General features: G+C 51.2%; 1 protein-coding gene across 2 annotated transcripts in view; it reads right to left on the reverse strand.

The window, feature by feature from the left end:
* Positions 1-23,406, reverse strand: part of Rab6b (RAB6B, member RAS oncogene family) — a 58,821-nt gene that overhangs the window by 1,794 nt on the left and 33,621 nt on the right. For both annotated transcript variants that reach the window (XM_041676918.1, XM_041676919.1), the window contains exons 3-7: positions 8,355-8,408; positions 8,072-8,177; positions 6,848-6,959; positions 5,076-5,169; positions 2,238-2,304 (exon numbers count right to left, since the gene is read on the reverse strand). In XM_041676918.1, coding sequence (XP_041532852.1) covers positions 2,238-2,304; positions 5,076-5,169; positions 6,848-6,959; positions 8,072-8,177; positions 8,355-8,408 — 433 coding nt within the window. The remainder of the gene's footprint in view (positions 1-2,237; positions 2,305-5,075; positions 5,170-6,847; positions 6,960-8,071; positions 8,178-8,354; positions 8,409-23,406) is intronic.

Raw genomic sequence — 23,406 nt, forward strand, 5'->3', positions numbered from 1 at the left:
AGTGTGGCCCGACACTAACCACATCAAGGCCCACGGTCTGATGGCTCCTGAGACAGTGATGGGCCCAGATGGCCCGTTACCATCTATATCCAACTGCTGGGTATGCTTCCCTGCCCCAGTACTTCTGGTGCTACGGGGAACACAGAGGACAGAGGCTACAGGATACAAACATGCAGGTTTATCACCTGGGAGGTCTGGGGCATGCTCTGCCCTGCTTGGGAGGCGTAAGTGTCATGGTCACTGCCAAGTCACTGCCAGAAAGGAGAGTCCTGTGTGTGTGGTCCCAGCAAGGGGCTTGTGACTCCATCATCCTGGGGTCCCTTAGCCCAACTCTGTTGAGAGCTACAGAGCAGGTGGCAGAAGCTGCTAGAAAGGCCCTGGGGAGGCTTCCTGTGCGGGGTGGAGTGGAAGTACAGGAGCTCTCTGGGGATCTGGAAGCAGGGCACATCCATGCCCCACCCCCGCCACCCGTCCAGGGAGCAGAGCCATCTAAGAACCTTTCACAGAGCACCCCTAAGTGGCATTTCTGTGTGCTTGGTCCTCATGTCTATGCCATCCCAAGCATGACCCCAAGAATGCATCCTCAAGACATCTGGGTTTGAACCATCTGCAGGCAGATGTGTTAGCCTGACACTCCGGCTGAGCCAGAGTGGTCACTGCTTCCACCTGGTCCCTTCTGAGCTGTCTCCAGTCTGTTCCAGGCTGTTCTAGTCTTGCCTCCTAGGAGGCTCCAGCCACTGGACACCTGGGAAGGGTATGTGGCTGCATCTGCCAGATGGGGGTACCACATAGGGCAAACAGACACAGCCCAGGTTGCCCTGTGTGATCTGCTTGCTATCTGCTCAGAATTCTTCCCCTAGAGCCGAGTGAGATGTTAGGCACACTAGGATGCCACGCTAATTGTCACCCTGAAGTGGGAGCATGTGGCCTGATAGCTGGTCCAGCATGGAGTCCCATGTGGACCATATTCCGGGAGAACATGCATGAATGGCCACCACTCACCTGGGCAGGTTGGCTTTGCCTTTGCAATGGGCAGGGCAGAAGGAGGCTATCTGTCCCTCATGGTTGGCACAGCAGGGGTCACCACGTCTCTTGCCTTCCTGTAGGTGGGTTTCTGCATTCTCTGGCAACTCGAGGGCCCCTCACCTGGCTGGTAACACTGGGGGTCTTTCCTTCAAGGAATGCAGCCCAGCTCAGCCATGCAATGAGAGTGGGGAGACACTCCCTGTAGCCCAGGGTCTGTTTCTGTCTCCTTACCTGCAAGTGAGGTCTTGTGACTGGCCAACCATGTGACACACATTAGTCTTCTCCCCTTGGTGCCCTGTGAGCCTCTGAAGCACACAGGTACTGTCTGCTAGGACCTTATTTCCTACCCCACCCAGGAGCACTGAGCAGAGGAAAGGGACAGGCACAGCCACGTCATCTCTTTGGCTTCTACATTAAACTAGAGGTTTCCTTTGTTTCCACCCTCATTGGCCTGTCAGCGCTCTTCCAACCACTTAGGTCACTCTGTGACCCTCAGTGGGCATCTCCCTCAGAGACCTCTAGGGCTAAGTGGAGGATGCTGGGTATCCCAGTCTGAAAGATGTAGGCTGGGGTCTCTCGGGCCTTATTCAGGTGGAGCCATCTGATCAACTTCAAAGAACGCCTGTTTGTGGGCCATGTCCTCTTGCCCCTATGCACTTCCCATCACATCCTCTCAGGGGCCCTTTGAGAGACAGCAACCCAGAACAGAGAAGGGGTAGATATGAAGGAAGCCTCAGTGTGAATCCTAATTCCCTAAGTTACATACATGGCCTCTATGTGCCTCAGTTTCAGCACTGGGTGTTAGCTAGGTTGGGAGTGCTGCGCAAGCTTGTTCCATAGCGCAGTGGGAAGATGGAGGAAGCACTGACATGCTGAACTCACATGCTAGTGTATAGAAGCATCCTTGCCTGGCTCTCCAGTGGCCTCACAAAACACACATCGTGTTCACTACAGAGCAAGATGGAGCCACTATGTCTCCTCCCCTCCCCACACCGGTGATTCCTGCATAGCCCTTGTTTCTCTTTCCTGGCTGGGGGCTCAATGGCCATGGAGCCCATCCGGCTGCTGAACAGGGGCGGCCTGGCTATCTGGATCAGTCCAGGGAAGGCCTGGCTGGAGGCCGGGTAACATGTACCTGCTCTAGTGCAACACCAAGCCAAACACGGGCTTTGGGGCTGTCTTTTCACTCACGTGTCAAAGGAAAAGGATACTCCCTTCTTTGCTCTTCTCCTGGACGTTCTCCATGCCAGGCAGAGCCGATGCCACGCGTCGGAAGAGCTGCAGGCAGGAGATGCAGGGTGAGGCCCGCCCAGTCCCCCTCCTCCCATCTCCCCATCTCCTCCCGCACTGCTCTCCTCATGTGGATGGGTATTATGGATGTCTGCCCACTGACTGTGCCATGGAGTGCCGGCTTGGTCTGAGCCCTTTGCTGCCACCATAGCCCCTCACAGGGCAGGTCCTGGAGGGTCTCAGGGTGTTTGCAGGAAGAGGGAACAGAGGTTAGAGAGCCGGCCTGGTCAATAAAGTGTTTGCCAAGGATTCACTTGCCTCCCAGCCTAGCAGGACTGGTGCACTCCAGATAAAATCAAAACCCTGTCTCAAAACACAATGTCGAAGGCACCTGACAAATGACATCAGAAGTTAGCCTGTGGCCCGCACAGGTGCAAACACATGCATGTCCCCACACACAGCAAAACTGTGGCTTCTCCTACAGGCAGACTGGCCACAGGCAGTCAGCAAGAGCGTGATGGTGACTGCAGAGGACCTGTCCTAGTGCAGAAAGCATCCGGGCCACAGGGAGCAGGCTTCTGACTGTTGCCCTCACATGGGAAGTAGGTGGAGAAAACCAGTTTCTGACCTAAGACAAATGGCATTACTCAGGGACACTGGGGCAAGGCAGACACTGGGAGCCAGGGCCACAGCCACAGTGAGGAACATGAGAATGCCACCATGACTGTGTGTGTGTGTGTGTGTGGTATTGTGAATGTCACGTTCCTGTGTGTATATGAGAAAGTGAGCGTGGGGGAAGCAAGCACGCTAAGTATGGTTCATGTGTGAGTTCACCTAAGTGAGTGTGTATGAGAACAGGAGGAGACATGGTGGGGGGGCACCTGGAAGGTGGAGGCTGGCAGGGATAACATCTTGAAAGAAACAAGTACAGGCCAAATCCCAGAGCACAGAGGATTCTGGACTAGTCTGGATGTCTGGGTCTCCATATGTTAAAACCTGGTTCCCAGCAGAACGGTATAATAAGGTGTTGCTAGGGAGCCCTCCTGACTGGGACTAATGCCTTGGCAAAAAGGCTGAGGGAGCCTGCGAGTTCCTTTAATATGAGGAAACAGCTAGAAGGTGTCAATATGAGGGGGGCGGTGCAAGAGACTAAGTCCACCAGCGCCTTCAACCTGGGTCCCCAGCCTTCAGAGCAGGTGGAGGTCATTTTCTGGCTTCCATAAGCTACATGGCCTGTGGTGGTTTGTGGTAGCAGCTCAACTGGTCAGATTTAACTACCGCTCAAACCCTTGCCCAGATTCCAGATCATTCCCAGACGGGAAATGGGACCAGCCTCTCCTTGGCCCAGAGGGCTGTGCAGATGCTTCCTGCTCTATGGATGCCTAACACTCACCTCCACTTCCATTTCCCATGACATCACTGGACCCAAAGAGCAGCACTCCTGCTTCCTCTCCTCCTCCTTGCTGAGGTGCCCCCGAGGGAAGGGCCTCAGGCTCATCTCTGATACTCATACAGGAAGGGGCTGGGATGAATGGAGCTGCTGAAGGCCCTCCAATTGGGCACTGGGTTCCAGACGCTGTGGGGTCTCTCTAATGTGGCCTTAAGAGCCCCTCCCACCCTCTCCTTCTAGCTCCCCGTCATCCTTATTCTCTGAGGCCACCAGCACTATCAACGTGGGGTGAACCATCACTATCTCCCAAAGGCCAACTGGTGCCCAGTTTTGCCTGGTGTTCTTGGGAAATCTAGGGTCACAGTAGATAATAGCAAGCCATGCTCCTTAATCAGGAGTGCCCTTGTATGCTGCAGGCACCCTACTGCCAGGCCTCTGCTCCCACCAGCCCTACCTGTGATGCCCTTCCTCCTTGCCACCTTGCCCTCCTTGTTCCCCGAAAGAGGGCTTCTCACCTTGCTTGAGCCATGGACCCCTTCCACAATCTGCTGAAGCCCGTGGACTCCCTTTTCATATGTAAAGTCAGTTATGGAGATGGTAAAGGATACTGTTTGGTTCTGATGAAGCTTCTCGAATACTTAAGGATCATAAATCCATGCCAAGGCGACATTTGTGTCTCCTTATGGACACATCAGACAACAGGATTAGCTAGTGGGATGCTGAGGTCCACAAGCAAAGTGCAGGATGCCTGTCACACCGTGAAGACACCTGTGGCTTCTGCTGGTGACAGTCCCTGCACTCACTGCTGATGTTGAGCCTGGCTGGATCACTGAGGATCAGGCTACAGACGAGGGAGTAGTCACAACGCAGGTGGGATTTTCTTAAGCCCAGGCAACCTGAGCAGATAAGCTCTGCTCATGGACAACTTGGGTTCTGTGGATCCCAGCTGCACACGACTGCTCCAGCCCCAGCTCCACCTCTTCTCCCTCCTATGATCCCCAGCTGCCCCGGGATCCTCTCTGCTCCATTTCTGAGTTCCCATTCATGGCCCCGAGTTCTTGCCACATACAGGACATAAAGCTAATACATTAATCTCTCTTGAAGTAAAGTGAGATGCTGGGAACCATAGCTTTCTCAGCCAGGTGGGAGTCCAAGGACCCTCATCCATGCAGGCTGCTACCGGGGCCCACACCCGATCACAGCTGTGGAGACTAGTGACTGAGGGTGTCTGCGTGGCCCCCAAGCTGATGGCTCCCTCCACACCACCTGCTTTACCAGCCCCGGAAGTCAGTGTCATCCCCAAGAGAAGCAGGTGTATGTGCTGGCTGGATGCCCCAACCTAGTCACTAGCCAACCGGAGGAAAGGATGGTCCCAGGTGAGGGCTTCTAGACCTGGGGGAGTCAGGGACATTGCTGGCCGCGCCCTCACCTGCTTCACGTTGTAGCCGGTCTTCGCGCTGGTCTCGATGAACATAACGCTCAGTTCTTTGGCCCGCTGCTCCCCTTCCTCGATGGTTATCTGCCTGGAAGTGAAGGGGAGATGGAAAGATCAGCTGGCAGAGGGGCAATCCCGGCAGAAGTGAAGGAGGCAGCCTAAGATGAAGGACTATGGGAGGGCAGAAGGAGCCTGCCAGGCCCCTTAGTGGGCCCTGAAGAGAGACTCCCTGCCAGAATGCCAGCCATTGTCTGTCTAGTAAGAAGGCGGTACTTGAACACAGAGAACCCCAGCCCCTTTCCATGTCTTCTGACCAGGGAGCAAGGCTACCCCCATCTTTGAAGGAAGGTAATGCTGGCCTTGAATTCATGATGTAGCCAAGATGGCACTGACCTTCTGATTGCCCTGTGCCCACCGCCCTAGAACAGGGACTGCAGGTGTATTTCACCAAGCCTGGTTTTATGAGTGCTGGGGACCGACCCCAGGGCTCCATGCATAGAAGCTAAGTGTTCTACAACTGAGCCACAACCCCACTGCCTTTCTCGGCAGCCATCAGACCTGGAGCTCCTGCACACAAGCCACGGGGCCTTTCCAGGAAGAAACAGCCTTTTCCTAATGTACAAACCCAAATTAAAAATACCCCCCACCCACCCATGCTGCTCTGCAGAGGAGCCCACGTCCCTCCCCTCTGCGCAGGGATCTCCTCTTTAACTCATATTGTTTCTTAAATGGCAGAGATCCTGTAAGAAGCCCGCGGGCTTTATTAGAAACCATGACACACGGCCTTATCTGTCCAAGTCAGCATGGAGTTCTGAGAGTGGACACACATGGAAAGGACACCTTAGTGAGCGGGACACTGGAGGGTAGCTGCAGAGAAGCCTCCTCCAATAACACTCCATGCCCGGACACAGGACAAACCAGGACGCACAGACTAGGGACAAAGTCTGTGTCCTCCTGATATTCCACAGACCCATACCTGAAGACCTGGGCTTCGTACCCCACATGTTAATGCAGGGCTTTCACAGGGCAGGCGCTACAGCCCAGGGAGCCACTCTTTCAGAGGCTATCTTGGGACCATAATGGGAGCATCTGTGCAGACAGGTCCCTGGCCTGTCTTTGCTGCATTGAGGAAGATGGAACTTTGAAATGAGACGCCTGCCGCCGTGTGTGGGGTCTAACAGGGCTGTCAGTGTTCCTGCACGCAGAGCCCTGTGATGTGGGAGTGTCATATATCAATCTGTTGATTTCATTGGCTAAGTAATAAACAAACTGCTTGGGCTCATTGCTTAGAACATAGGTGGGTGGAGTAAACAGAACAGAATGCTGGGAGGAAGAGGAAGTGAGCTCAGACTCGACAGCTCTCCTCTCGGGAGCAGACGCCTCGGAGAGACACCATGCTCCCCGCTCTCGGGAAGATGCACACGATTCAGCTCCGACCCAGGATGGACGTAGGCTAGAATCTTCCCGGTAAGCACACCTTGGGGTGCTACACACCTGATTGGAAATGGGCTAGTCCAGGTGCGAGAGTTAGCCGAGAAGAGGCTAGATAGAAATGGGCCAAGCAGTGTTTAAAAGAATACAGTGTCTGTGTAATTATTTCGGGGCATAAGCTAGTCAGGCGGCTGGGCTGCTGGGGATGCAGCCCCGCCGCTCCTATTACTACAGCCCTGCCTTGCTGTTCTCAGACCTCCAGGGCAGGACAGCCACAGAACAGTGAGGAAGCGTGGTCCTGCCAGGCTTCCAGGCTCTCTCTGGCGCATGCCTACCTCTTGTCAGCCAGGTCCGTCTTGTTGCCCACGAGCATGATGATTACGTCACTGCCCCTCTCTGTCCTGACATCATCAATCCACTTAGAAGTCTGCTGGAAGGAGTTGAGATCTGGAGGCAGAAAGTGGGGGCAGAGTGAGAAGGAGGGGCCCCAGGGGCAAGCATGTACCAAGACATCAATCCAGTCTCCACACACCAATTAGGCCGGGGCTAATCAGGGAAGTGAGGTCTGCCCTGGGATCCTAGAGGGTCCTCAGCACAGCTCAGCCATCCCAGGGAGAGAAGCTACCATACCTGGAAAGCTAGGCTGTCACAATCTCTACACAGGACAGTGACTCTAGAGGTCATGCAAGCATCGGAGCTGATGTGGGGATCACGGAGGAAGGCGGAAAGGAAGGCACTGGGCCTGGCCAAGCTGCAAACCACTGAAGGGAGGACACAGCAGCCCCTAGGAAATGCGGTCCCACCAAAGGGATGCTTGGGGGAGTCTGAGAAAGGCCATGCTGGCTTGGGAAGAGAACCCACAACCCTGCGGCACTTGAATTCGGTACCAGGCATCTATGGGCAGCGACATCTCCCTCAGAGAGTCACGGAGTTACACTCAAGCTCAGCACCTAGAGGGAGGGAGGTGGCTGCTCTCCACAGCAGGTGACACAGGTCCTTTGGGATATCGCTCCCATCTCGCTAGGGTGTACAAAGAGCATGTGGTCAGGAGGACAGAGGGGAAAGGCAGACCTGAGGTGGCAGGCTGGAGCCGTGAGTCAGGCGTGCCCCTATCCCTTGTGATTTCAGGGTCCTTACAGGGTCCTCTATGACTGAAGCCTGTGTTCCTCTAGATGGTCTTGGGTAGCTGGGCTATGCATAAGGCCTGACATAACCTCTGGGCCCCCACTGAGCCTGTGAAGCCCTCTAGGGATCCATGTGTGCAAGCAGGGCTGCCTCCAAGAATCCCTGGGGAAAGCTGGAACACATGTCAGCCAGAGCCATAGAGGGTGCAGAAGGTTAGCCTTGTGAGCATCTGCCTCCCCCACACGCAGGACCCTGTCTTGTTCAGCCATGTCTGTCACAGGAGTCTGAAGGACAGTGAACCCACTAGTGGTCCAAGATAACACACTACCCCCACACTGAGCACATCCCTGTATACACAGTCACATAACGCAGGTCTAATCAGGGTCACACTGGACCCCAAGAGCTCCCTCATCCCAACACAGACCCCTACTCACTAGTGATGTCGTACACCACCACAGCCACTGTGGAGTCCCGGATGTAGCTGGGGATCAGGCTGCGGAACCGCTCTTGTCCGGCTGTGTCCCAGAGCTGCAGTCTAACCTACAGGGTCAAGGCAGAGGCATTAGTGAGGCAGCGGAGCCCTCCTGGTAGAGGGGTTGGAGGCCCAGATCCCATTCTGATCTTGGCAGAGGCTTCCAAGAGGGCCCAACTGAGGGCTCTAGGGGATAAACCAGACAATTTCCCCTCTGTTCTCCCAGGTAGAGATCAGGAACTCACCGTACGGTCTTCCAAGTACATGGTTTTTGACAAGAAGTCAATCCCGATGGTTGCCTGTTAAAGAACAGCACAGGGAGGTCAAAATGGCAAGGACTCACACAACGGAGTCAAAAGCCCTGGGACCCCAGAAATGGCACAGACGGCAGAAGAGGTACCAAAGCCAAGTCCCTCCAGTGGCCACTGACATCCTTCTCGAGGAGGGAGCCTGAGCAAACTATCTGTGAGAATGGGATTGTTTTCAGAGAAGAGAAAAATGCTTCCGGAAGGGCTAAGAGAGCACGGGGCACGGAATAGAGCTCCTCAGGAACGGTCCACCAAGGAGAGCTCCCTACTGCTCTCCAACACCCCCCTAGTTTCCTCAGCCTCTCCCTTGAACTTAGACTTGGGCTCATCATTGGTCTTGGGAGGGTCTGCAGGGTGGGGGTGGGGTGGGGGTAGCGGAACTTGCCACTGCATGGGAACAGAGAGCAGTGTGCCCCGCCTCGGGTGGAGGTACTGTGGACAATCCACAATAATGTCTTATTAGAAAGCCCAATGATCTCTCTGCTCCTCACGCTGCCAAGTCAAGGGTTGCCCCTCACCCACCCTGTGCCACTCCGGTGGTTCTTCTATCCTGGTGGGCAACCCCACCTCTCTGGCCCTGTGCCTACAAGCAGGAACGAAGATACTGTCAATGTGACATGAAGCCAACCCCATTAAGTAGTAACAAAGCCCCAGATAGCCAGGCAGCCAGGGCAAGGTGTCAGCAGCATGCTTCACCCTGTGCCAGGAGTCACCTCGTAAAATACATACGGCTTTGGAGGAATCTCCACCCAGTGAAAAGGCTCAGTATAAAGCATTGTGTGTGCTGAGATCCCAACTTGATTAAACAAAGTAGACAGACGGTTTCCTATCTTCTCAGACACTGAGACGAAGAGAGTATGTTGTGTACTGGTATCTGAATTGGGCAATGCAGATATTGGTATCTGAATTGGTATCTGAATCTTGGGCAATTATTGCTTTCTCTATTACATGTGTTCATATTTTTTACAATAAACAGTTAATAGCTATGAATTTAGAAGAAAAAAATCCTTGAGATAGCCGCACATGATGGGCCATGTTTGTCATCCCAGCACTTTCGAGGTAGAGGAAGGAAGAACGGGAAGTGTGAAGCTAACCTGAGCTACATGGTGAGTCTTGATTTTTTTTATTTTTTTTTAAATCTTTGAAAGAAAAGGTTTCACTGTGAAAACCTGCAGTGAATACAAAAGACACCACGGGAGACTTTGGTGTAAATACAGAGATCTCTGTCAACGTGACTGATTTAGAGTCACCTAGGAGACACACCTTGGGCTGTCTGGGAAGGCATTTCCAAGAGAAGTTTACCTGAGCAGGAAGGCCTGCCCTGAATGTGAGCACCACCCTTGGGCTGGGGTCCCACTCTGAATGAAAAGGAGAAACAGAAAGCAAGGTAGGCAGGCCCCTTTCCTGCCCTCTCCCTCCTTTTCCTTCTCTGGGTTGGTTAGGGTTTGTTTTGTTTTGTCAACTTGATACAAACTAGAGTCACCTGGGGAGAGGGACTCTCAGTTGGCTCCACCAGGTTAGTCCTGCCTCTGAATGTGTCAGTGGGGACATTTTCTTGGTTAATGGCTGATGTGGGAAGGCTCAACCCATTGGGTATGGGGCCACCCCAGGCATGTGGTCCTAGGTGCTACAAAAAGGGAAGTTGAGCAAGCAATGAGGAGCAAGCCAGTAAGCAGTGTTACCCCCCAGTTCTGTATCAGCTCCTGTTTCCAGGTTCCTGCTTGAATTCCTGCCTGACTTCCCTAAATGAAGGATCATGATGGAGAAGAACAAAACAAATAAACCCTTCACCACCAAGCCAGTTCTGGCTGGTGTTTTATCATAGCAACAAAAAGAAAACCAGGACCAATAATACTGTCTCTCCTTCCAGACTATGGATAAAGACTGACCAGTAGCCTCATGCTTCTGCCACTCCATCTTTGCCATGACGATTTCGAGCCCTTCTCAAACTGTAAACCAAAATAAGTCCTTCCTTCCTTAAGCTGCTGGTTCCCAGGCATTTGGTCACAGTACTGTGCCATCTCATTCTAGGATGAATGCGCAACTCACAACTTAAGAGCTACACACACAGCATAGACACAACTCGGTCCAATTGGACTGCAGGGATGACAGGACAAGCCTGGGGAAGCCGGAGGGCATGCCTCATGACTTTGCCAGTCAGTACAGAGCTGGGGAAAACCCGTGTGGAAATCTTGCCATTGCTAGCCTGGCTATGAAGTGTCCCGCCCAGCACAGTCATGGCGGCAAACCTAGAACCAATGAGCACTTGCAGACAGGTTACCATTCCCCAGCGGCCACGGCCTTTTCACTCATCAGTGAGGGGACTAACAACTTCATGTCTACTCAGAACCTCGAGGAATGTGCCAGATTTCAACTTCTCTATGTGCGAGATCCTCACGGGGTACCGCATTCCTTCTTTAGTGACCCCTGAACCAAAACCAGATGCCTGGGCTCAGGATCAGAGGCAGGGTCTGCCAGCTTTCCCTTAATACAGAATTTGAGACACGTGATGAGCTGGCTGCTGTCCCCCCGTCGAAGGCCATGTTTCCCATGGCTACAGGGTGGTGATGAATCTGGAATGAGAGTTCTTTGTGGGTCAGTGCGCCCTAAGCTGCCCCCGAACCCACTGCTTGGAATGCAGATGGTGGGGTGAGTGACAGCGGCTCACCAGGCTGAGGAAGACAGGGCAGGACGACTCTCAGCAGAGCCCATCCTGACCGTGCAGTTCCCTTGGCCCCGCTCGCCTGCACACACCTATTCTTGTCGTGAAAGAGAGTCTCCAGCTTCCATCGTTTTTTCCAAGCTACTCTGTCAACGCAGTGTAACGAACCTTAATCAACAGGGTGAAGGACCATGGAAATCATATCCTCAAAGGCCAGCACCTGGATGGTGACAGGGATGTTACTGATAACAACTGTGACGGTGACAAGCCTTTTCCTCCTTGTGTACACACAGGGCCCCTCACTGTTACAGAGCAAAGAGTGGTCATCAGATACTATGACAAGGAGTTACATCACCGGATCAAGCCGCAGCCATGCACGGCCCAGTGGCTTCCATCATCACGCTCGCTAAAGGAACCGCATACTGTATCTCTGTTCAGCCTCAACACAGCCCGACCCTCTTGCATACTGAAACCTCAGTGACGTCAGGTGCCTGTACTGCATGCCGCTACTGCTAAAATAGACAGAAGTCCCTTGGAAATCCAGGAGCCAGGATAAATCTTTCTTCCTTTCAAGGTGCTTCTGTCAGAACAGTGCGAAGGCAGCGAGAGCAGAGCTGGCTCCAATCAAGTGGTCATTGCTGTCACTAATGCCACCAGGCGGGAATCAGCCTTTGAAACTGGTCTGTGTGAGGGATCTGGAAGAGTTTGAAGCTGTGAAGTCATCATTCTGGTGAGAACTTGGAGGATGAGAAATGCTGACAATGTGGACAGCAAAGACGGAACTCACGTGGTCTCAGGTAGGGACAAAGACTCTACTGGGAACTGGTCTACAGAGCCACTTGTGTCTGACAAAGAATTTGTTTGCATTCTACCTATGTCCTGAAAATTCGAGAGAGGCGGATATCAAAGGTAATGGAGAAAATGCAAGACAAGTTAGCACTCAGCCTATGGTATGGTTCTGGCGGGCTATTTTTAGCTAGATTTACAGTGAGAATCGGCAACAAAATGCAGAGAAGAATTTCTAAAATTGGGATTTGGTCCTGAAAGGAAGGTGAAGATATTTAAAGCCATGGATAAGGGAAGTGCGGGTAAGACAGGCAGCTGATGTTAAAGTCATCAGATTCATTCAGAAGCCGCGTACCTGACACTGGGACAGCAAAGCAGGTGACCCGAGAATGAGTACCCACTGTTTAAAGGTTCCTGAGCATAAAACTGAAGACAATCTTGAAATGCTTTAGAGTTACCAGGATGTTCTGATGGAAAAGGCCCGCCTAGGGAAATAGTTTCCTTGGCTCCAAGTTCAGTTACTCGAGTACTCGGGCTGATGCAGTCATGATCTAAGGGGTCTTAGCTAACAGAGGACTTCGCAATTATCCACCGGGTGCTATTTTCAAGTGTGCAGAATGCAAGAGTTTGGGGGTCTTTTTTTAAAAAAAATGGGGTTTCTCAGTGTAACAGCCCTAGCTGTCCTGGAATGGGCTCTGTAGACCAGGCTGGCCTTGAACTCACAGAGATTCTCCTGCCTCTGCTTCCAGAGTGCTGGGATTAAACGTGTGCACCACCACCACCTGTCTCGAGTTTTGGGGTCATGGAGACTTGCACCTAGGTTTCTAAGTGTTGTGGGGAGCTGCGGGCTGTGTTCCTGCCTCCCCAGCTCCTGGTCGCCTGGCTAGCTTATGCCCCGAAATAACAACACACAAATTGTATTCTTTTAAACACTGCTTGGCCCATTATATCTAGCCTCTTCTCGGCTAACTCTTGCACCTGGACTAGCCCATTTCTAATAATGTGTGTAGCACCCCAAGGTGCGCTTACTGGGAAGATTCTAGCCTACGTCCATCCTGGGTCGGAGCTTCATTGCGTGTGCCCCCGAGAGCTGAGCTATGGCATCTGTCTGAGGCGTCTACCTCACTTCCTCTTCCTCCCAGCATTCTGTTCTGTTTACTCCTCCCACCTATGTTTTAACCTATGAGGCCAAGCAGTTTCTTTATTACTTAACCAATGACCTTCCTCCATCATCTAAGGAATGCTGTAAGACCAAACAATGCACCCCAGGTTCTGGGCATGGAGTTACAAGATTTAATGTTTTGGTCCTGCTTTGGTTCAATCTTGAATACATCTTTCTTACTTTACAGGTCACAGCTAAAAGACTATTTGGAGCCTCAGTAGAGACTTTAGACTTAGGCTTCTGATCAGCGTTGAGACTATGAGGCCTCTGGAAACTGGAATAAATACATCTCTGTATTACAAGATGGCCACGGACCTTTGGCAACCAGGATAGAATGTTTTAGTTCAAATCTCAAGAGTCTCTCACAGGCTTAGGTATTGAGTGTTTGTTGCCCAGATGGTGGTATTATTTGGGGAGGGTTTGGAACCTTTGGGAAGTAGGACCTGGCTGGTGGAAACAGGATATGTAAGGTGGTGTCTGGCATGTACACCAATTTATCTTGGTTCTAGTCTTGCTCTGTCTGCTTCATGGTCCGCTGTGATGTGTGAGTCTCTGCCACATGCTCACACTCACCACACGCTCACACTCACCACACGCTCACACTCACACGCTCACACTCACCACACGCTCACACTCACCACACGCTCACTCACACGCTCGCAGTCACCACATGCTTATTCACACGCTCACACTCACCACACGCTCACACTCACGCTCATACTCACCACATGCTCACACTCACACGCTCACACTCACATGCTCATACTCACCACACGCTCACACTCACCACAGGCTCACACTCACCACACGCTCACACTCACACGCTCACACTCACCACACGCTCACACTCACCACACGCTCACTCACACGCTCGCAGTCACCACATGCTTATTCACACGCTCACACTCACCACACGCTCACACTCACGCTCATACTCACCACATGCTCACACTCACACGCTCACACTCACATGCTCATACTCACCACACGCTCACACTCACCACAGGCTCACACTCACCACACGCTCACACTCACCACAGGCTCTCACTGCTGTAATTCTGCAAGCCTTCCCTGTCCGTGAAGGACTGATTTCTTCTGAAACCATGAGTCCAAATAAGTCTTTCTGTAAATTGTTCCCGTCAGACAATTTGGTGGCAAAAACATAAGAAAATAAGTATAATTCTCCACCCAACCAGGCCACTTCTACTGCACAGACAACCATGAGAAGTTGTGGTTGCACATGTCGGGGACAAAGCACAGGCATCACTTCCGGCTAAAACTGAGCCATCATTTCGCGTCAACTCATAGGTCAAAGTTTTACTTTAGTTACTAGCTGAGCAGATCATATCAGGCTATTCTATAAATTCAAGAAGTAACAACTTGCAAGCACTTCAGAGTGTTCACAAACTGGGGTGTAATGGAGGATTACGGTTTCTAGGGAAGTAAGGAGACCAAGCGAACCTTGCATCTAAGTCATCCTATCCGCTCAGTAAAAGAGAGCAGCCATGCAGAGAAGGAATTTGAATCATAATCAAAGAGGAAAAAAAAAAAAAACCTCAACAGGAATAGACTCCCAGATGATACAAATAGGTATGCTTAAAAAGAGAGGAAAAAATAGATGTGCAGATGGATTTCAACAAATCTGAGAACATTCTAAACGAGACCGTGGTGGTGGAAAGGCAGAGACATCAAGGCCGAGGCCAGCTACCATGTAGTGCTGTCTCTTATCCTTCCTCCTGCCCACATCTCCATTCCCCCTTCCACCCCCACCCACCACTCCCTAGTTCAGACTGAACCTCTCATGGGAAGCCCTCTAGCCTGGTCTCCCTGTCCTCAACACTTGTAAGAAATCCTTATGCAGCAGGCTAGGTTATTTTCCTGAGTTTAAAACTAGGAGTGTGGAGAGGCGGCTCAGCAGTTAACAACACTGGCTGCTCTTGCGGAGGACCCAGGGTCACTTCCTAGAACCCACATGGTAGCTCACAATGCTCTATAGTTCTGTTCCAGGGGATCTAACGCCCTCTTCTAGCCTCCACCAACACTGCACATATACGGTACCCTTTCATACATGCAGGCAAAACACCCACACTCATGAAACAGAGATAAATAAATCTTAAAATACAAAAAGTATGCAAAGTAAAAATCGACTCCATTCCTCCCTGCTGCTCCCAGGAAACAGTCTAAACACGTGTGGTTGACTGTTCGGGACCCGCCACTGGCTTTTCAAGGCCTCGTATATCCCTTCCCCAGCTTGACTTTATACCATGGGGTAATGCTGTTTGAAATACCATGCTAATTTGCATTTATTTTTATTTTGTATATATTTGTGCATCCATGCATGCCACAGCTCTTGTGTGAAGGTCAGAGGGCAATCTGCAGGAGCTGGTTGTCTCTTTCCGCCATGTGTGTCTGGTCATCAGGCTTTGACAGCGGGCACCTTTGCCCACCCACCGAGTCAGCCTACAGGCCCCTCCCACGTCACTCTGTGTGTCTCTGTCTGATGCTGTTCCTCCCCTGCTCTTCCATGGTCAGTATTTCTTCAGAATCCGAGATGCTTCTCCTCTGCAAGCCACATTCTGAACTCTCAGGCCAGCCCAGAGAGCACTCAGTACTTTCTCTACTACCGAACAGGACAGGTCTCTGACTGGCTCATCTCAGCCACTGGTCAAAAAATGTGGTGACTCTCAGCCTGCAGCCTGCTGATCATGTGCCTCAGAATTACCCTGGGAGCTTTACTGACACCAAGATTCCTGATCCCACTCAGGCAGATGCAAGCGCAAGCTCTGGATGTCAGTCTGGGAATCAGAACTACAAGGAATTCTCAGAATATTCTCTTGCTCAGTGAAGCGTGCACAGAACCGCTCTGTGCTGTGATCCGGGTCTGAGGAGGCCGTGTTCTCCAAGGGCCACAGGTTGATAACAAGGCTCGAGGAAGACAAGGACAACGCTAGTGGATGAGGTGTTATGCTCAGGGACCAGGCTCACTCAGAACCAAGGTCACACAGTCTGGTTAGCCGGGGATCCAAACCCAGGTCTCCCTGACATTGAAGTCTGCTACAGGCGAGTGAACTGTACTCCTTCTGCTTCTAGAAGTCCCGTTTCTGAAGCTGTCACTGGTTCCCTGGCATCACGGCCTATCTGGCTCCCTACTGTCAGAAAGGGGTAATAATTAGCCATAGCAGCTCAGCAGAGCCCACTTAAGAGGGAGCTCATTTGCATTTTAGTAGAAATAAATAAAATGAACCCTCAAAGGACAGAAGGGAAAGGGTTTGGAAGACAGACTTGGCTGGGTCTCCATGACCGGAACATTTCTAGCTCCTGGGCACTATTTCCCAGACACGAGCCGCAGCAGCAGGCCCCACACCGCAGCCAGCTGGAGTCTGTCTCCCCCAAAGAAGGCCAGGTTTCCAGAGAAGGTGGCCATGTTTCCCCTGGGCAGCATCTGTGTGTGTGTGGCAGATGGTGAAAATAATTAAGTCTAGCCACTTCGCTCTTGAGTGCCCACTGTGTGCTATAACAGTCCCTGGTCCCTGCCCCTGAGGAGACTGACTCTGGAGAAGATGATGCACAGAACGGTCACTCACAGTCGGTGGGAAGAGCCAGCACAGGAGGGCTTGAGGGTCCAGAGCAGCAGGCCCTGCTTGGCTGGTGTCTCACGGACGTCATACGCCTTTAGTGCACGTCACCTTCTCATCAGGCAGAGGATGGGGAACAGTGGAGGATGGGAAGTTCAGGGAGAACATCTCAGAGGGAGGAAGGGGAGTTCTGGTTCTCTTCTTACGTGAGTTCGTCTAACCCTTTGATTACTATCATTAACTGCGAATCAATTGGAATTACCAGGTGAGTGAAGGCACCAGAAAGCACAGGTAGAAGCTAGAATGAGTCAGCACTCACTTAACGGGGGAATAGCTGGGTGAGTTTCCTATTGCTTTATGATGTCGCACCCAATGGCATCCACAGCTGCAGCCAAGGGATGGCTCAGATTTGTGCAGAAACCCACAGTCAGAGGACAAGCAAAGCTACCACAGTTGGTAAGAAGTATGGAAAAGCCTAGACACGAGACAGCCACAGAGAAGGGACTCTGGTGTCTGCATATAAATGCTGTCCAACACTGGACGAGGCAAGAAGACCCCAAGGAACCTACCCAAGGCTGGCAACAAAACAAAATAAACAAAAATTGGAACAGAATGTGCAGTTGCTGCCCAGCACGGGACAGAGCTGGGAATCAGGGTCCACACAAGTGCCAAAGAAACAGCTCTGCTCAAAATTGCAAGCGGAATCCACAGTCACAAGCACAATGTGCAGGACAGAATCCCACATGAGCAGACAAGAGGGGTGAGGAAAATGAGAGCCAGACCCGAGAAAAATAAATCAATGAAGATCTCTCCTGAGTTAATTTAGATGCTGAAAGTAGGAGGAAATATTTTAAAATGGTCAATACTATTATGCCCAAACGCAGAAAGAAAATTACTTTCCTTGGGCACAGGAGACCACTTCCTACGTATAACCCCAGCAGCACAGACATTAAGGGCATCATTGAATAAATGGGACCTCCTGAGACTGAGAAGCTTCTGTAAAGCAAAGGACACTGTCACTAAGACAAAAAGGCAACCCACTGACTGGGAGAAGATCTTCACCAACCCCACAACTGACAAGGGTCTCATCTCCAAAATATATAAAGAACTCAAGAAACTAGACTGTAAAAGGCTAATCAACCCAATTATAAAATGGGGCACTGAGAACAGAGAATTCTTAACAGAAGAAGTTCAAATGGCCAAAAGACACTTAAGGTCATGCTCAACTTCCTTAGCGATCAGGGAAATGCAAATCAAGACAACTTTAAAATACCATCTTACACCTGTCAGAATGGCTAAAATCAAAAACACCAATGACAGCCTTTGCTGGAGAGGTTGTGGAGTAAGGGGTACACTCATCCATTGCTGGTGGGAATGCAAACTTGTGCAACCACTTTGGAAAGCAGTGTGGCGGTTTCTCAGGAAATTCGGGATCAAGCTACCCCTGGACTCAGCAATACCACTCTTGGGAAAATACCCAAGAGATGCCCTATCATACAACAAAAGTATACACTCAACTATGTTCATAGCAGCATTGTTTGTAATAGCCAGAACCTGGAAACAACCTAGATGCCCTTCAATGGAAGAATGGATGAAGAAAGTATGGAATATATACGTGTTAGAGTACTACTCAGCAGTAAAAAACAATGACTTCTTGAATTTTGCATGCAAATGGACGGAAATAGAAAACACTATCCTGAGTGAGGTAAGCCAGACCCAAAAAGAGGAACATGGGATGTACTCACTCATAATTGGTTTCTAGCCATAAATAAAGAACATTGAGCCTATAATTCGTGATCCTAGAGAAGCTAAATAAGAAGGTGAACCCAAAGAAAAACATATAGTCATCCTGGATATTAACCTTCATCAGGCGATGAAAGGAGACAGAGACAGAGACCCACATTGGAGCACAGGACTGAAACCCCAAGGTCCAAATCAGGAGTAGAAGGAGAGAGAGCATGAGCAAGGAACTCAGGACCGCAAGGGGTGCACCCACACACTGAGACAATGGGGATGTTCTATCGGGAACTCACCAAGGCCAGTTGGACTGGGTCTGAAAAAGCATGGGATAAAACCAGACTCGCTGAACATAGCGGACAATAAGGACTGCTGAGAAGTCAAGAAAAATGGCACTGGGTTTTGATCCTACTGCATGTACTGGCTTTGTGGGAGCCTAGGCTGTTTGGATGTTCACCTTACTAGACCTGGAAGGAGGTGGGAGGTCCTTGGACTCCCCACAGGGCAGGGAACCCTGACTGCTCTTCGGGGTGATGAGAAAAGGGGAGTTGATTGGGGGAGGGGGAGGGAAATGGGAGGCGGTGGTAGGGAGGAGACAGAAATCTTTAATAAATGAATGAATGAATGAATGAATAAATAAATAAATAAATAAATAGATAAATAAATAAAAGAGCTAGTTCCAGGACAGCCTCTAAAGCTTCGGAGAAACCCTGACTCGAAAAACCAAAAACAAAAAATAAAGTCATTCTAATACAAAAAAAAAAAGAAAAAAAAAAGAAAATTACTTTCCTAACAGAAACACAGATCTGGGCCAGCAAGATGGCGGGTAAAGTGTCTGCCACCAAACCTGACTACCTCAGTTTGATCCTGGGAACCCACATGGTAGAAGAGAGAAAACTAACTCCACAAAGTTGTCCTCTGATGGCCACACATGTGCCACGGCATGCACCTCTCCATACACACACACACACACACACACACACGGGGGGGGGGAGGTAGAGAGAGAGAGAGGTACTCACGTACATAAAAAAATCAGTGTCAAATCAATGAATACCAAATAAAAGATAAAATCTCGAGAGCAGCCAGAGGGAAATGACGCGGGATAACCAAGGGGAGGCATGGTGACAGCGATGACCAGAGCTGGAGTTTTAAATCCCGCGAAAAGTTCTCCCAATGTGCAGATAAACTTAAAAGCATTTTTGAATAAATGCGAACAAAGAGTCTATGTTAAAATGAAGTCCCTCGGGTGGAAAAGAAACAACGACGTCAGCGGGAACCGAGAGTCTTCTGGAAGGGCTAGGACACAGGATGTGGTGAGACAGGACAGTGTTGTGGAAGAGACTACCCTGAAGTTTGAGGCCACACGTTTTCTTCAGAAAACGGAAAGTGCCGGAGACTATTGGCTGGTATAGGGGACACAAGGAGATGACACGGTGAAACCAGGGAACTGGATGAAGCAGAAATTCGGAAGGACTTCCTAGTAGCCAGCACTCTAGAAAGGTCACTCTGGTTGACAGGTGGGACAGATGCCAGGAAGACACATAGACATTTGTTGTGCAGGTCTGGGAGACAGGCAAGGGGACAGAGCAGACTCCAGAGGGAGGGACACGCATGGATGCTACTGAGGACATGCTTGACTTGGTGGATGTTGAGAGACACAGGAAGGCTGTGTGGCTGAGGCAAGGGCTTTAACAAGCGGAGTGGCTTGCATATGTGGGGACACACCTTCACTTTTCAGATGACAAACCAGGGTTTCAGAGACAAGCTGTGACTTTTCCAAAGTCTCATAGCGAGCCAGCAGGGTGACAAGCCTGCCGTGTGTCTTCTCTGCAGCAGGCACGTGGACTTTTCCGTGAGAGCATAAAGAAGACCTCGTGGGCTGGGTAATGGTTAACCCTGCTGACTTGAGTAGTGCATACTCTAGGATCTCTGTGACCAAAACACCTGACAGAAACAAGAACTCAATAATGGGACCACTTTTTTCTGGCTTACAGTTTCCAAGACTGCAGTCCATGGTGGCCTGGTCCCGTATGCTAGGGCAGGATATCGTGGTAGTAGCATAGCATGGGCAAAGCTGTTCACATCACAGCCGGCCAGGAAGCAGAGAACACCACAGGAAGTAGGATTTGGATATAATCTCCAAAGGCCCACCCCAGTGACTTATTTCTACCAGACAGAGCCCCACCTTTTAAAGACGGAGCAGTCGCTCAAAATAGTGGCACAGGCTGGGGGAATAAGCATTCAAAATATAAGCCTATGGAGGACATTTAAAAATTAAAAAAAAAAATTGAGAAATGCCTAGGAAAATAACGCACAGCTCCAGGTGTGTGTGTGTGTAATGCTATTTCCAGAGATGATCAGGTCACGAGGATCTGGCCTGATCAATGGAACAATCCTTTGCGGTTCCTAAGATGGTGGCATTATTTGAAAGCACTAAGGAGCATGGGACGGGAGCTAGGAGAGAAATTAAGTCACCAGGTGTGTGTCCCTGCCCAGACCCCTTCCTGTACGGCCCCGCTGCTTCGTGGCCACCATGATGTGAACTGCTTCACTCTCGTGTTCTCTCCACCATGATCGACGAGCATCTCTGAAACCACACGGGCCCAAACCAGAACTTTCTACATTAGACTGTCTCTGTTGGGTTTGTGGTGATGTCTGTGGAGAAGAAGCTGATGCAGGCTGACTCCTGTGGAGCAGAGTCCAGAGAGGATACCACAAGAACGAGCGAAAACAGACACGGCGTGAACTAGATCCAGACTGACTGGCATTCTCACAGGGATGAGCTGGGATGGCCAGAGCGTAGCAAGGGAAGCTCCTGGGCTCTGAAACTTTTAACTGCTATTCAGCATGGCCCTACAGGCTCTGCCCTGTGTCAACTCAGACTGGAGAGGCCAAGGACCTCTGACATTGCCCACACAGTATAAAACGGCGCTAGCAGCGGGCGAGTCAGGCGAGGAGGCGGGCAGTACCCTTTGGAGGTCTGTGAGCTGCACAGATCGCCACGTGAGGGGTCTCCGCCCCACTGTCCCCACCACTACTAACCCAGGAATCCCTTTGCATTAGTGGCTTTTCTGTTGCTGAGGCAGGACAACTGACAGAAAGAACTTCAGGGAGGAAGGTTCTAGTTTGGCTGTGTAGGGGCTACAGTCCATCTGGGGGAGAGACCAGGGCAGGTGGGAGTGTGAAGCTGTTTGCGCAGACCACAGTGGACCAGGTAGCAGAGCTCAAGCTGGAACTGGAGCCAGGTCATAACCCAAGCACTGCCTGCTGCCTTCCCTACAGACACCCACTTCCCCCACTAGGACCCACCTCCTAGAAAGCCCACTACTTCCCCAACATCTCTCCCTGCTGGAAACCAAGCATTCAAAGACAGCCTGCGGGGAAGGTGGGCCTCATGGTACCTTACAGGAACCGTGCGGTTTCCTTTCCTTGTGGTCATTTGGGAACTGGGACCAAATGCTGAGCCCCAGGTGGTGTTTGCCACACTGAGCCCTGTGCCCCCACTCGGGGAGCTAGTGTTTTTCTCCTTCACACCTGCAGTTAGCTGTAAAGGAAGCCCCCACTTCAAGTGAGCGCTAGAGGAAGGAGACACCAGGTAAGAACAAGTAACTGAACGGAGAGGCCTTGGTATCCTTGGTGGCTCCTTCTGACCAGTTCCCTCTCAAGGGTCAGCAGAGGTCACACAGGAGGGCTGCATATTGATGTGTGTGTGTGTGTGTGTGTGTGTGTAATGCATGGTAATGGGGTCACACAAGCTTTTATTTGTACGAAGCCATGAATATGCGTCTTATGCTGGTATGAGTGAGAAGATGGGTTGGGGCTTCTGCCGTGAAGGAAGTCAGGAACCCTGATGTGCAGAGCCCTAGCACTGTCCGAGGCCAAGGTGGTGAGGGATCTTTGGAAAGGAAGCACTCTCAGGGTGTGTCTACCAGTTCCACCCAGGACAGGCCACCGGCCCCAGAGAGGCTGCCATGCCATCACTCAGGTGGCCAGTGGGCACCAGTATGCATTTCTTTGTTGTTATTTGTGTCACTTTGTTTTTTGTTTGTTTGTACTGAGGTAGGATCTATTGTATTCCCAGCTCTGGTGCTGACCTTTAACTGGCTATGTTGCTTAGGATGGCTTTGAACTTATCCTCCTACCTCTACCTCCCAGGAGCTGAGATTACAGGCATGCACCCTCAGGCCTCATACCGAGGAGCCAAGGTTTCCTGCAAGCTAGCTATACTCTACCCACTGAGCTATGGAGTCTGATGAGCTCCTAGCCCTCAAGCCCCTCGTCTCTCACCTGAAGACACCAGAGCTCCCTGGAAGGGCTGCTGGACCAAAACCAGCACAAAGACTTCTGTGGAGGCACTTCGTTCTGTTCTATGCTACATAAACAAAAACGAGCCGCTGTGAGCAGGAGCCGACTGACACAGGACTGTGCAAGCAAGGCTGCAGCCAAGCCCACGGAGACTGTCAGCGTCTGTCTGCTTAGGTGACGTGACCCTGAGAGTCCCTGCTCAGGGTGAAGGTGAGCAGTGAGCCAGTACTCTGGGGAAATGGTTCCTTTCCCAGCCTCCAGTGTCTCATTAAAGGCTCTGCTAAATCCTCCCCAGGAGAAGCAGGAACTGGGTTTTCCTAATCTGCCACACCTCCCTACCCTCAGGAACCTTTGTACCCCTAATCCTTATCAACACCTGGATGGTCTAGTGTTCCTGGGGCTTCCTTCAGCAAAGGCCGAGCTTCAGAAAGGTAGGTCTGAGACGAGGCAACACCCATCTTCCACTGTGCCAAGGAGTCACGGTCAACGCAGCTGTTCTGTTCTTTGATCTTGTGAGGTACGGAACAAATGATTTCTGATGGTAGCTGCTCCACGGGGGATGGGACACCAAGACACACGGACAACAGGCATGTGCTTAGAGAGTCTCCTGCCAGCCTGGAAACCCCACGATCCCCTTGCAAGGCTGTGCCTACTCTGCCTGCGTGGCACGATGTCCTCTCTGAAGGAGACTGCAGTGTACTCTATTGTGGTACGTGGCCCCCGGACCTGGCAATGCTAATGCATTCCAGTGCAAGCAGCGCT

This window comes from Microtus oregoni, unplaced genomic scaffold, assembly GCF_018167655.1.
Source record: "Microtus oregoni isolate MIOR12 unplaced genomic scaffold, Mior012 000028F_ref0000031, whole genome shotgun sequence".
NCBI classification, from domain to species: Eukaryota; Metazoa; Chordata; class Mammalia; order Rodentia; family Cricetidae; genus Microtus; species Microtus oregoni.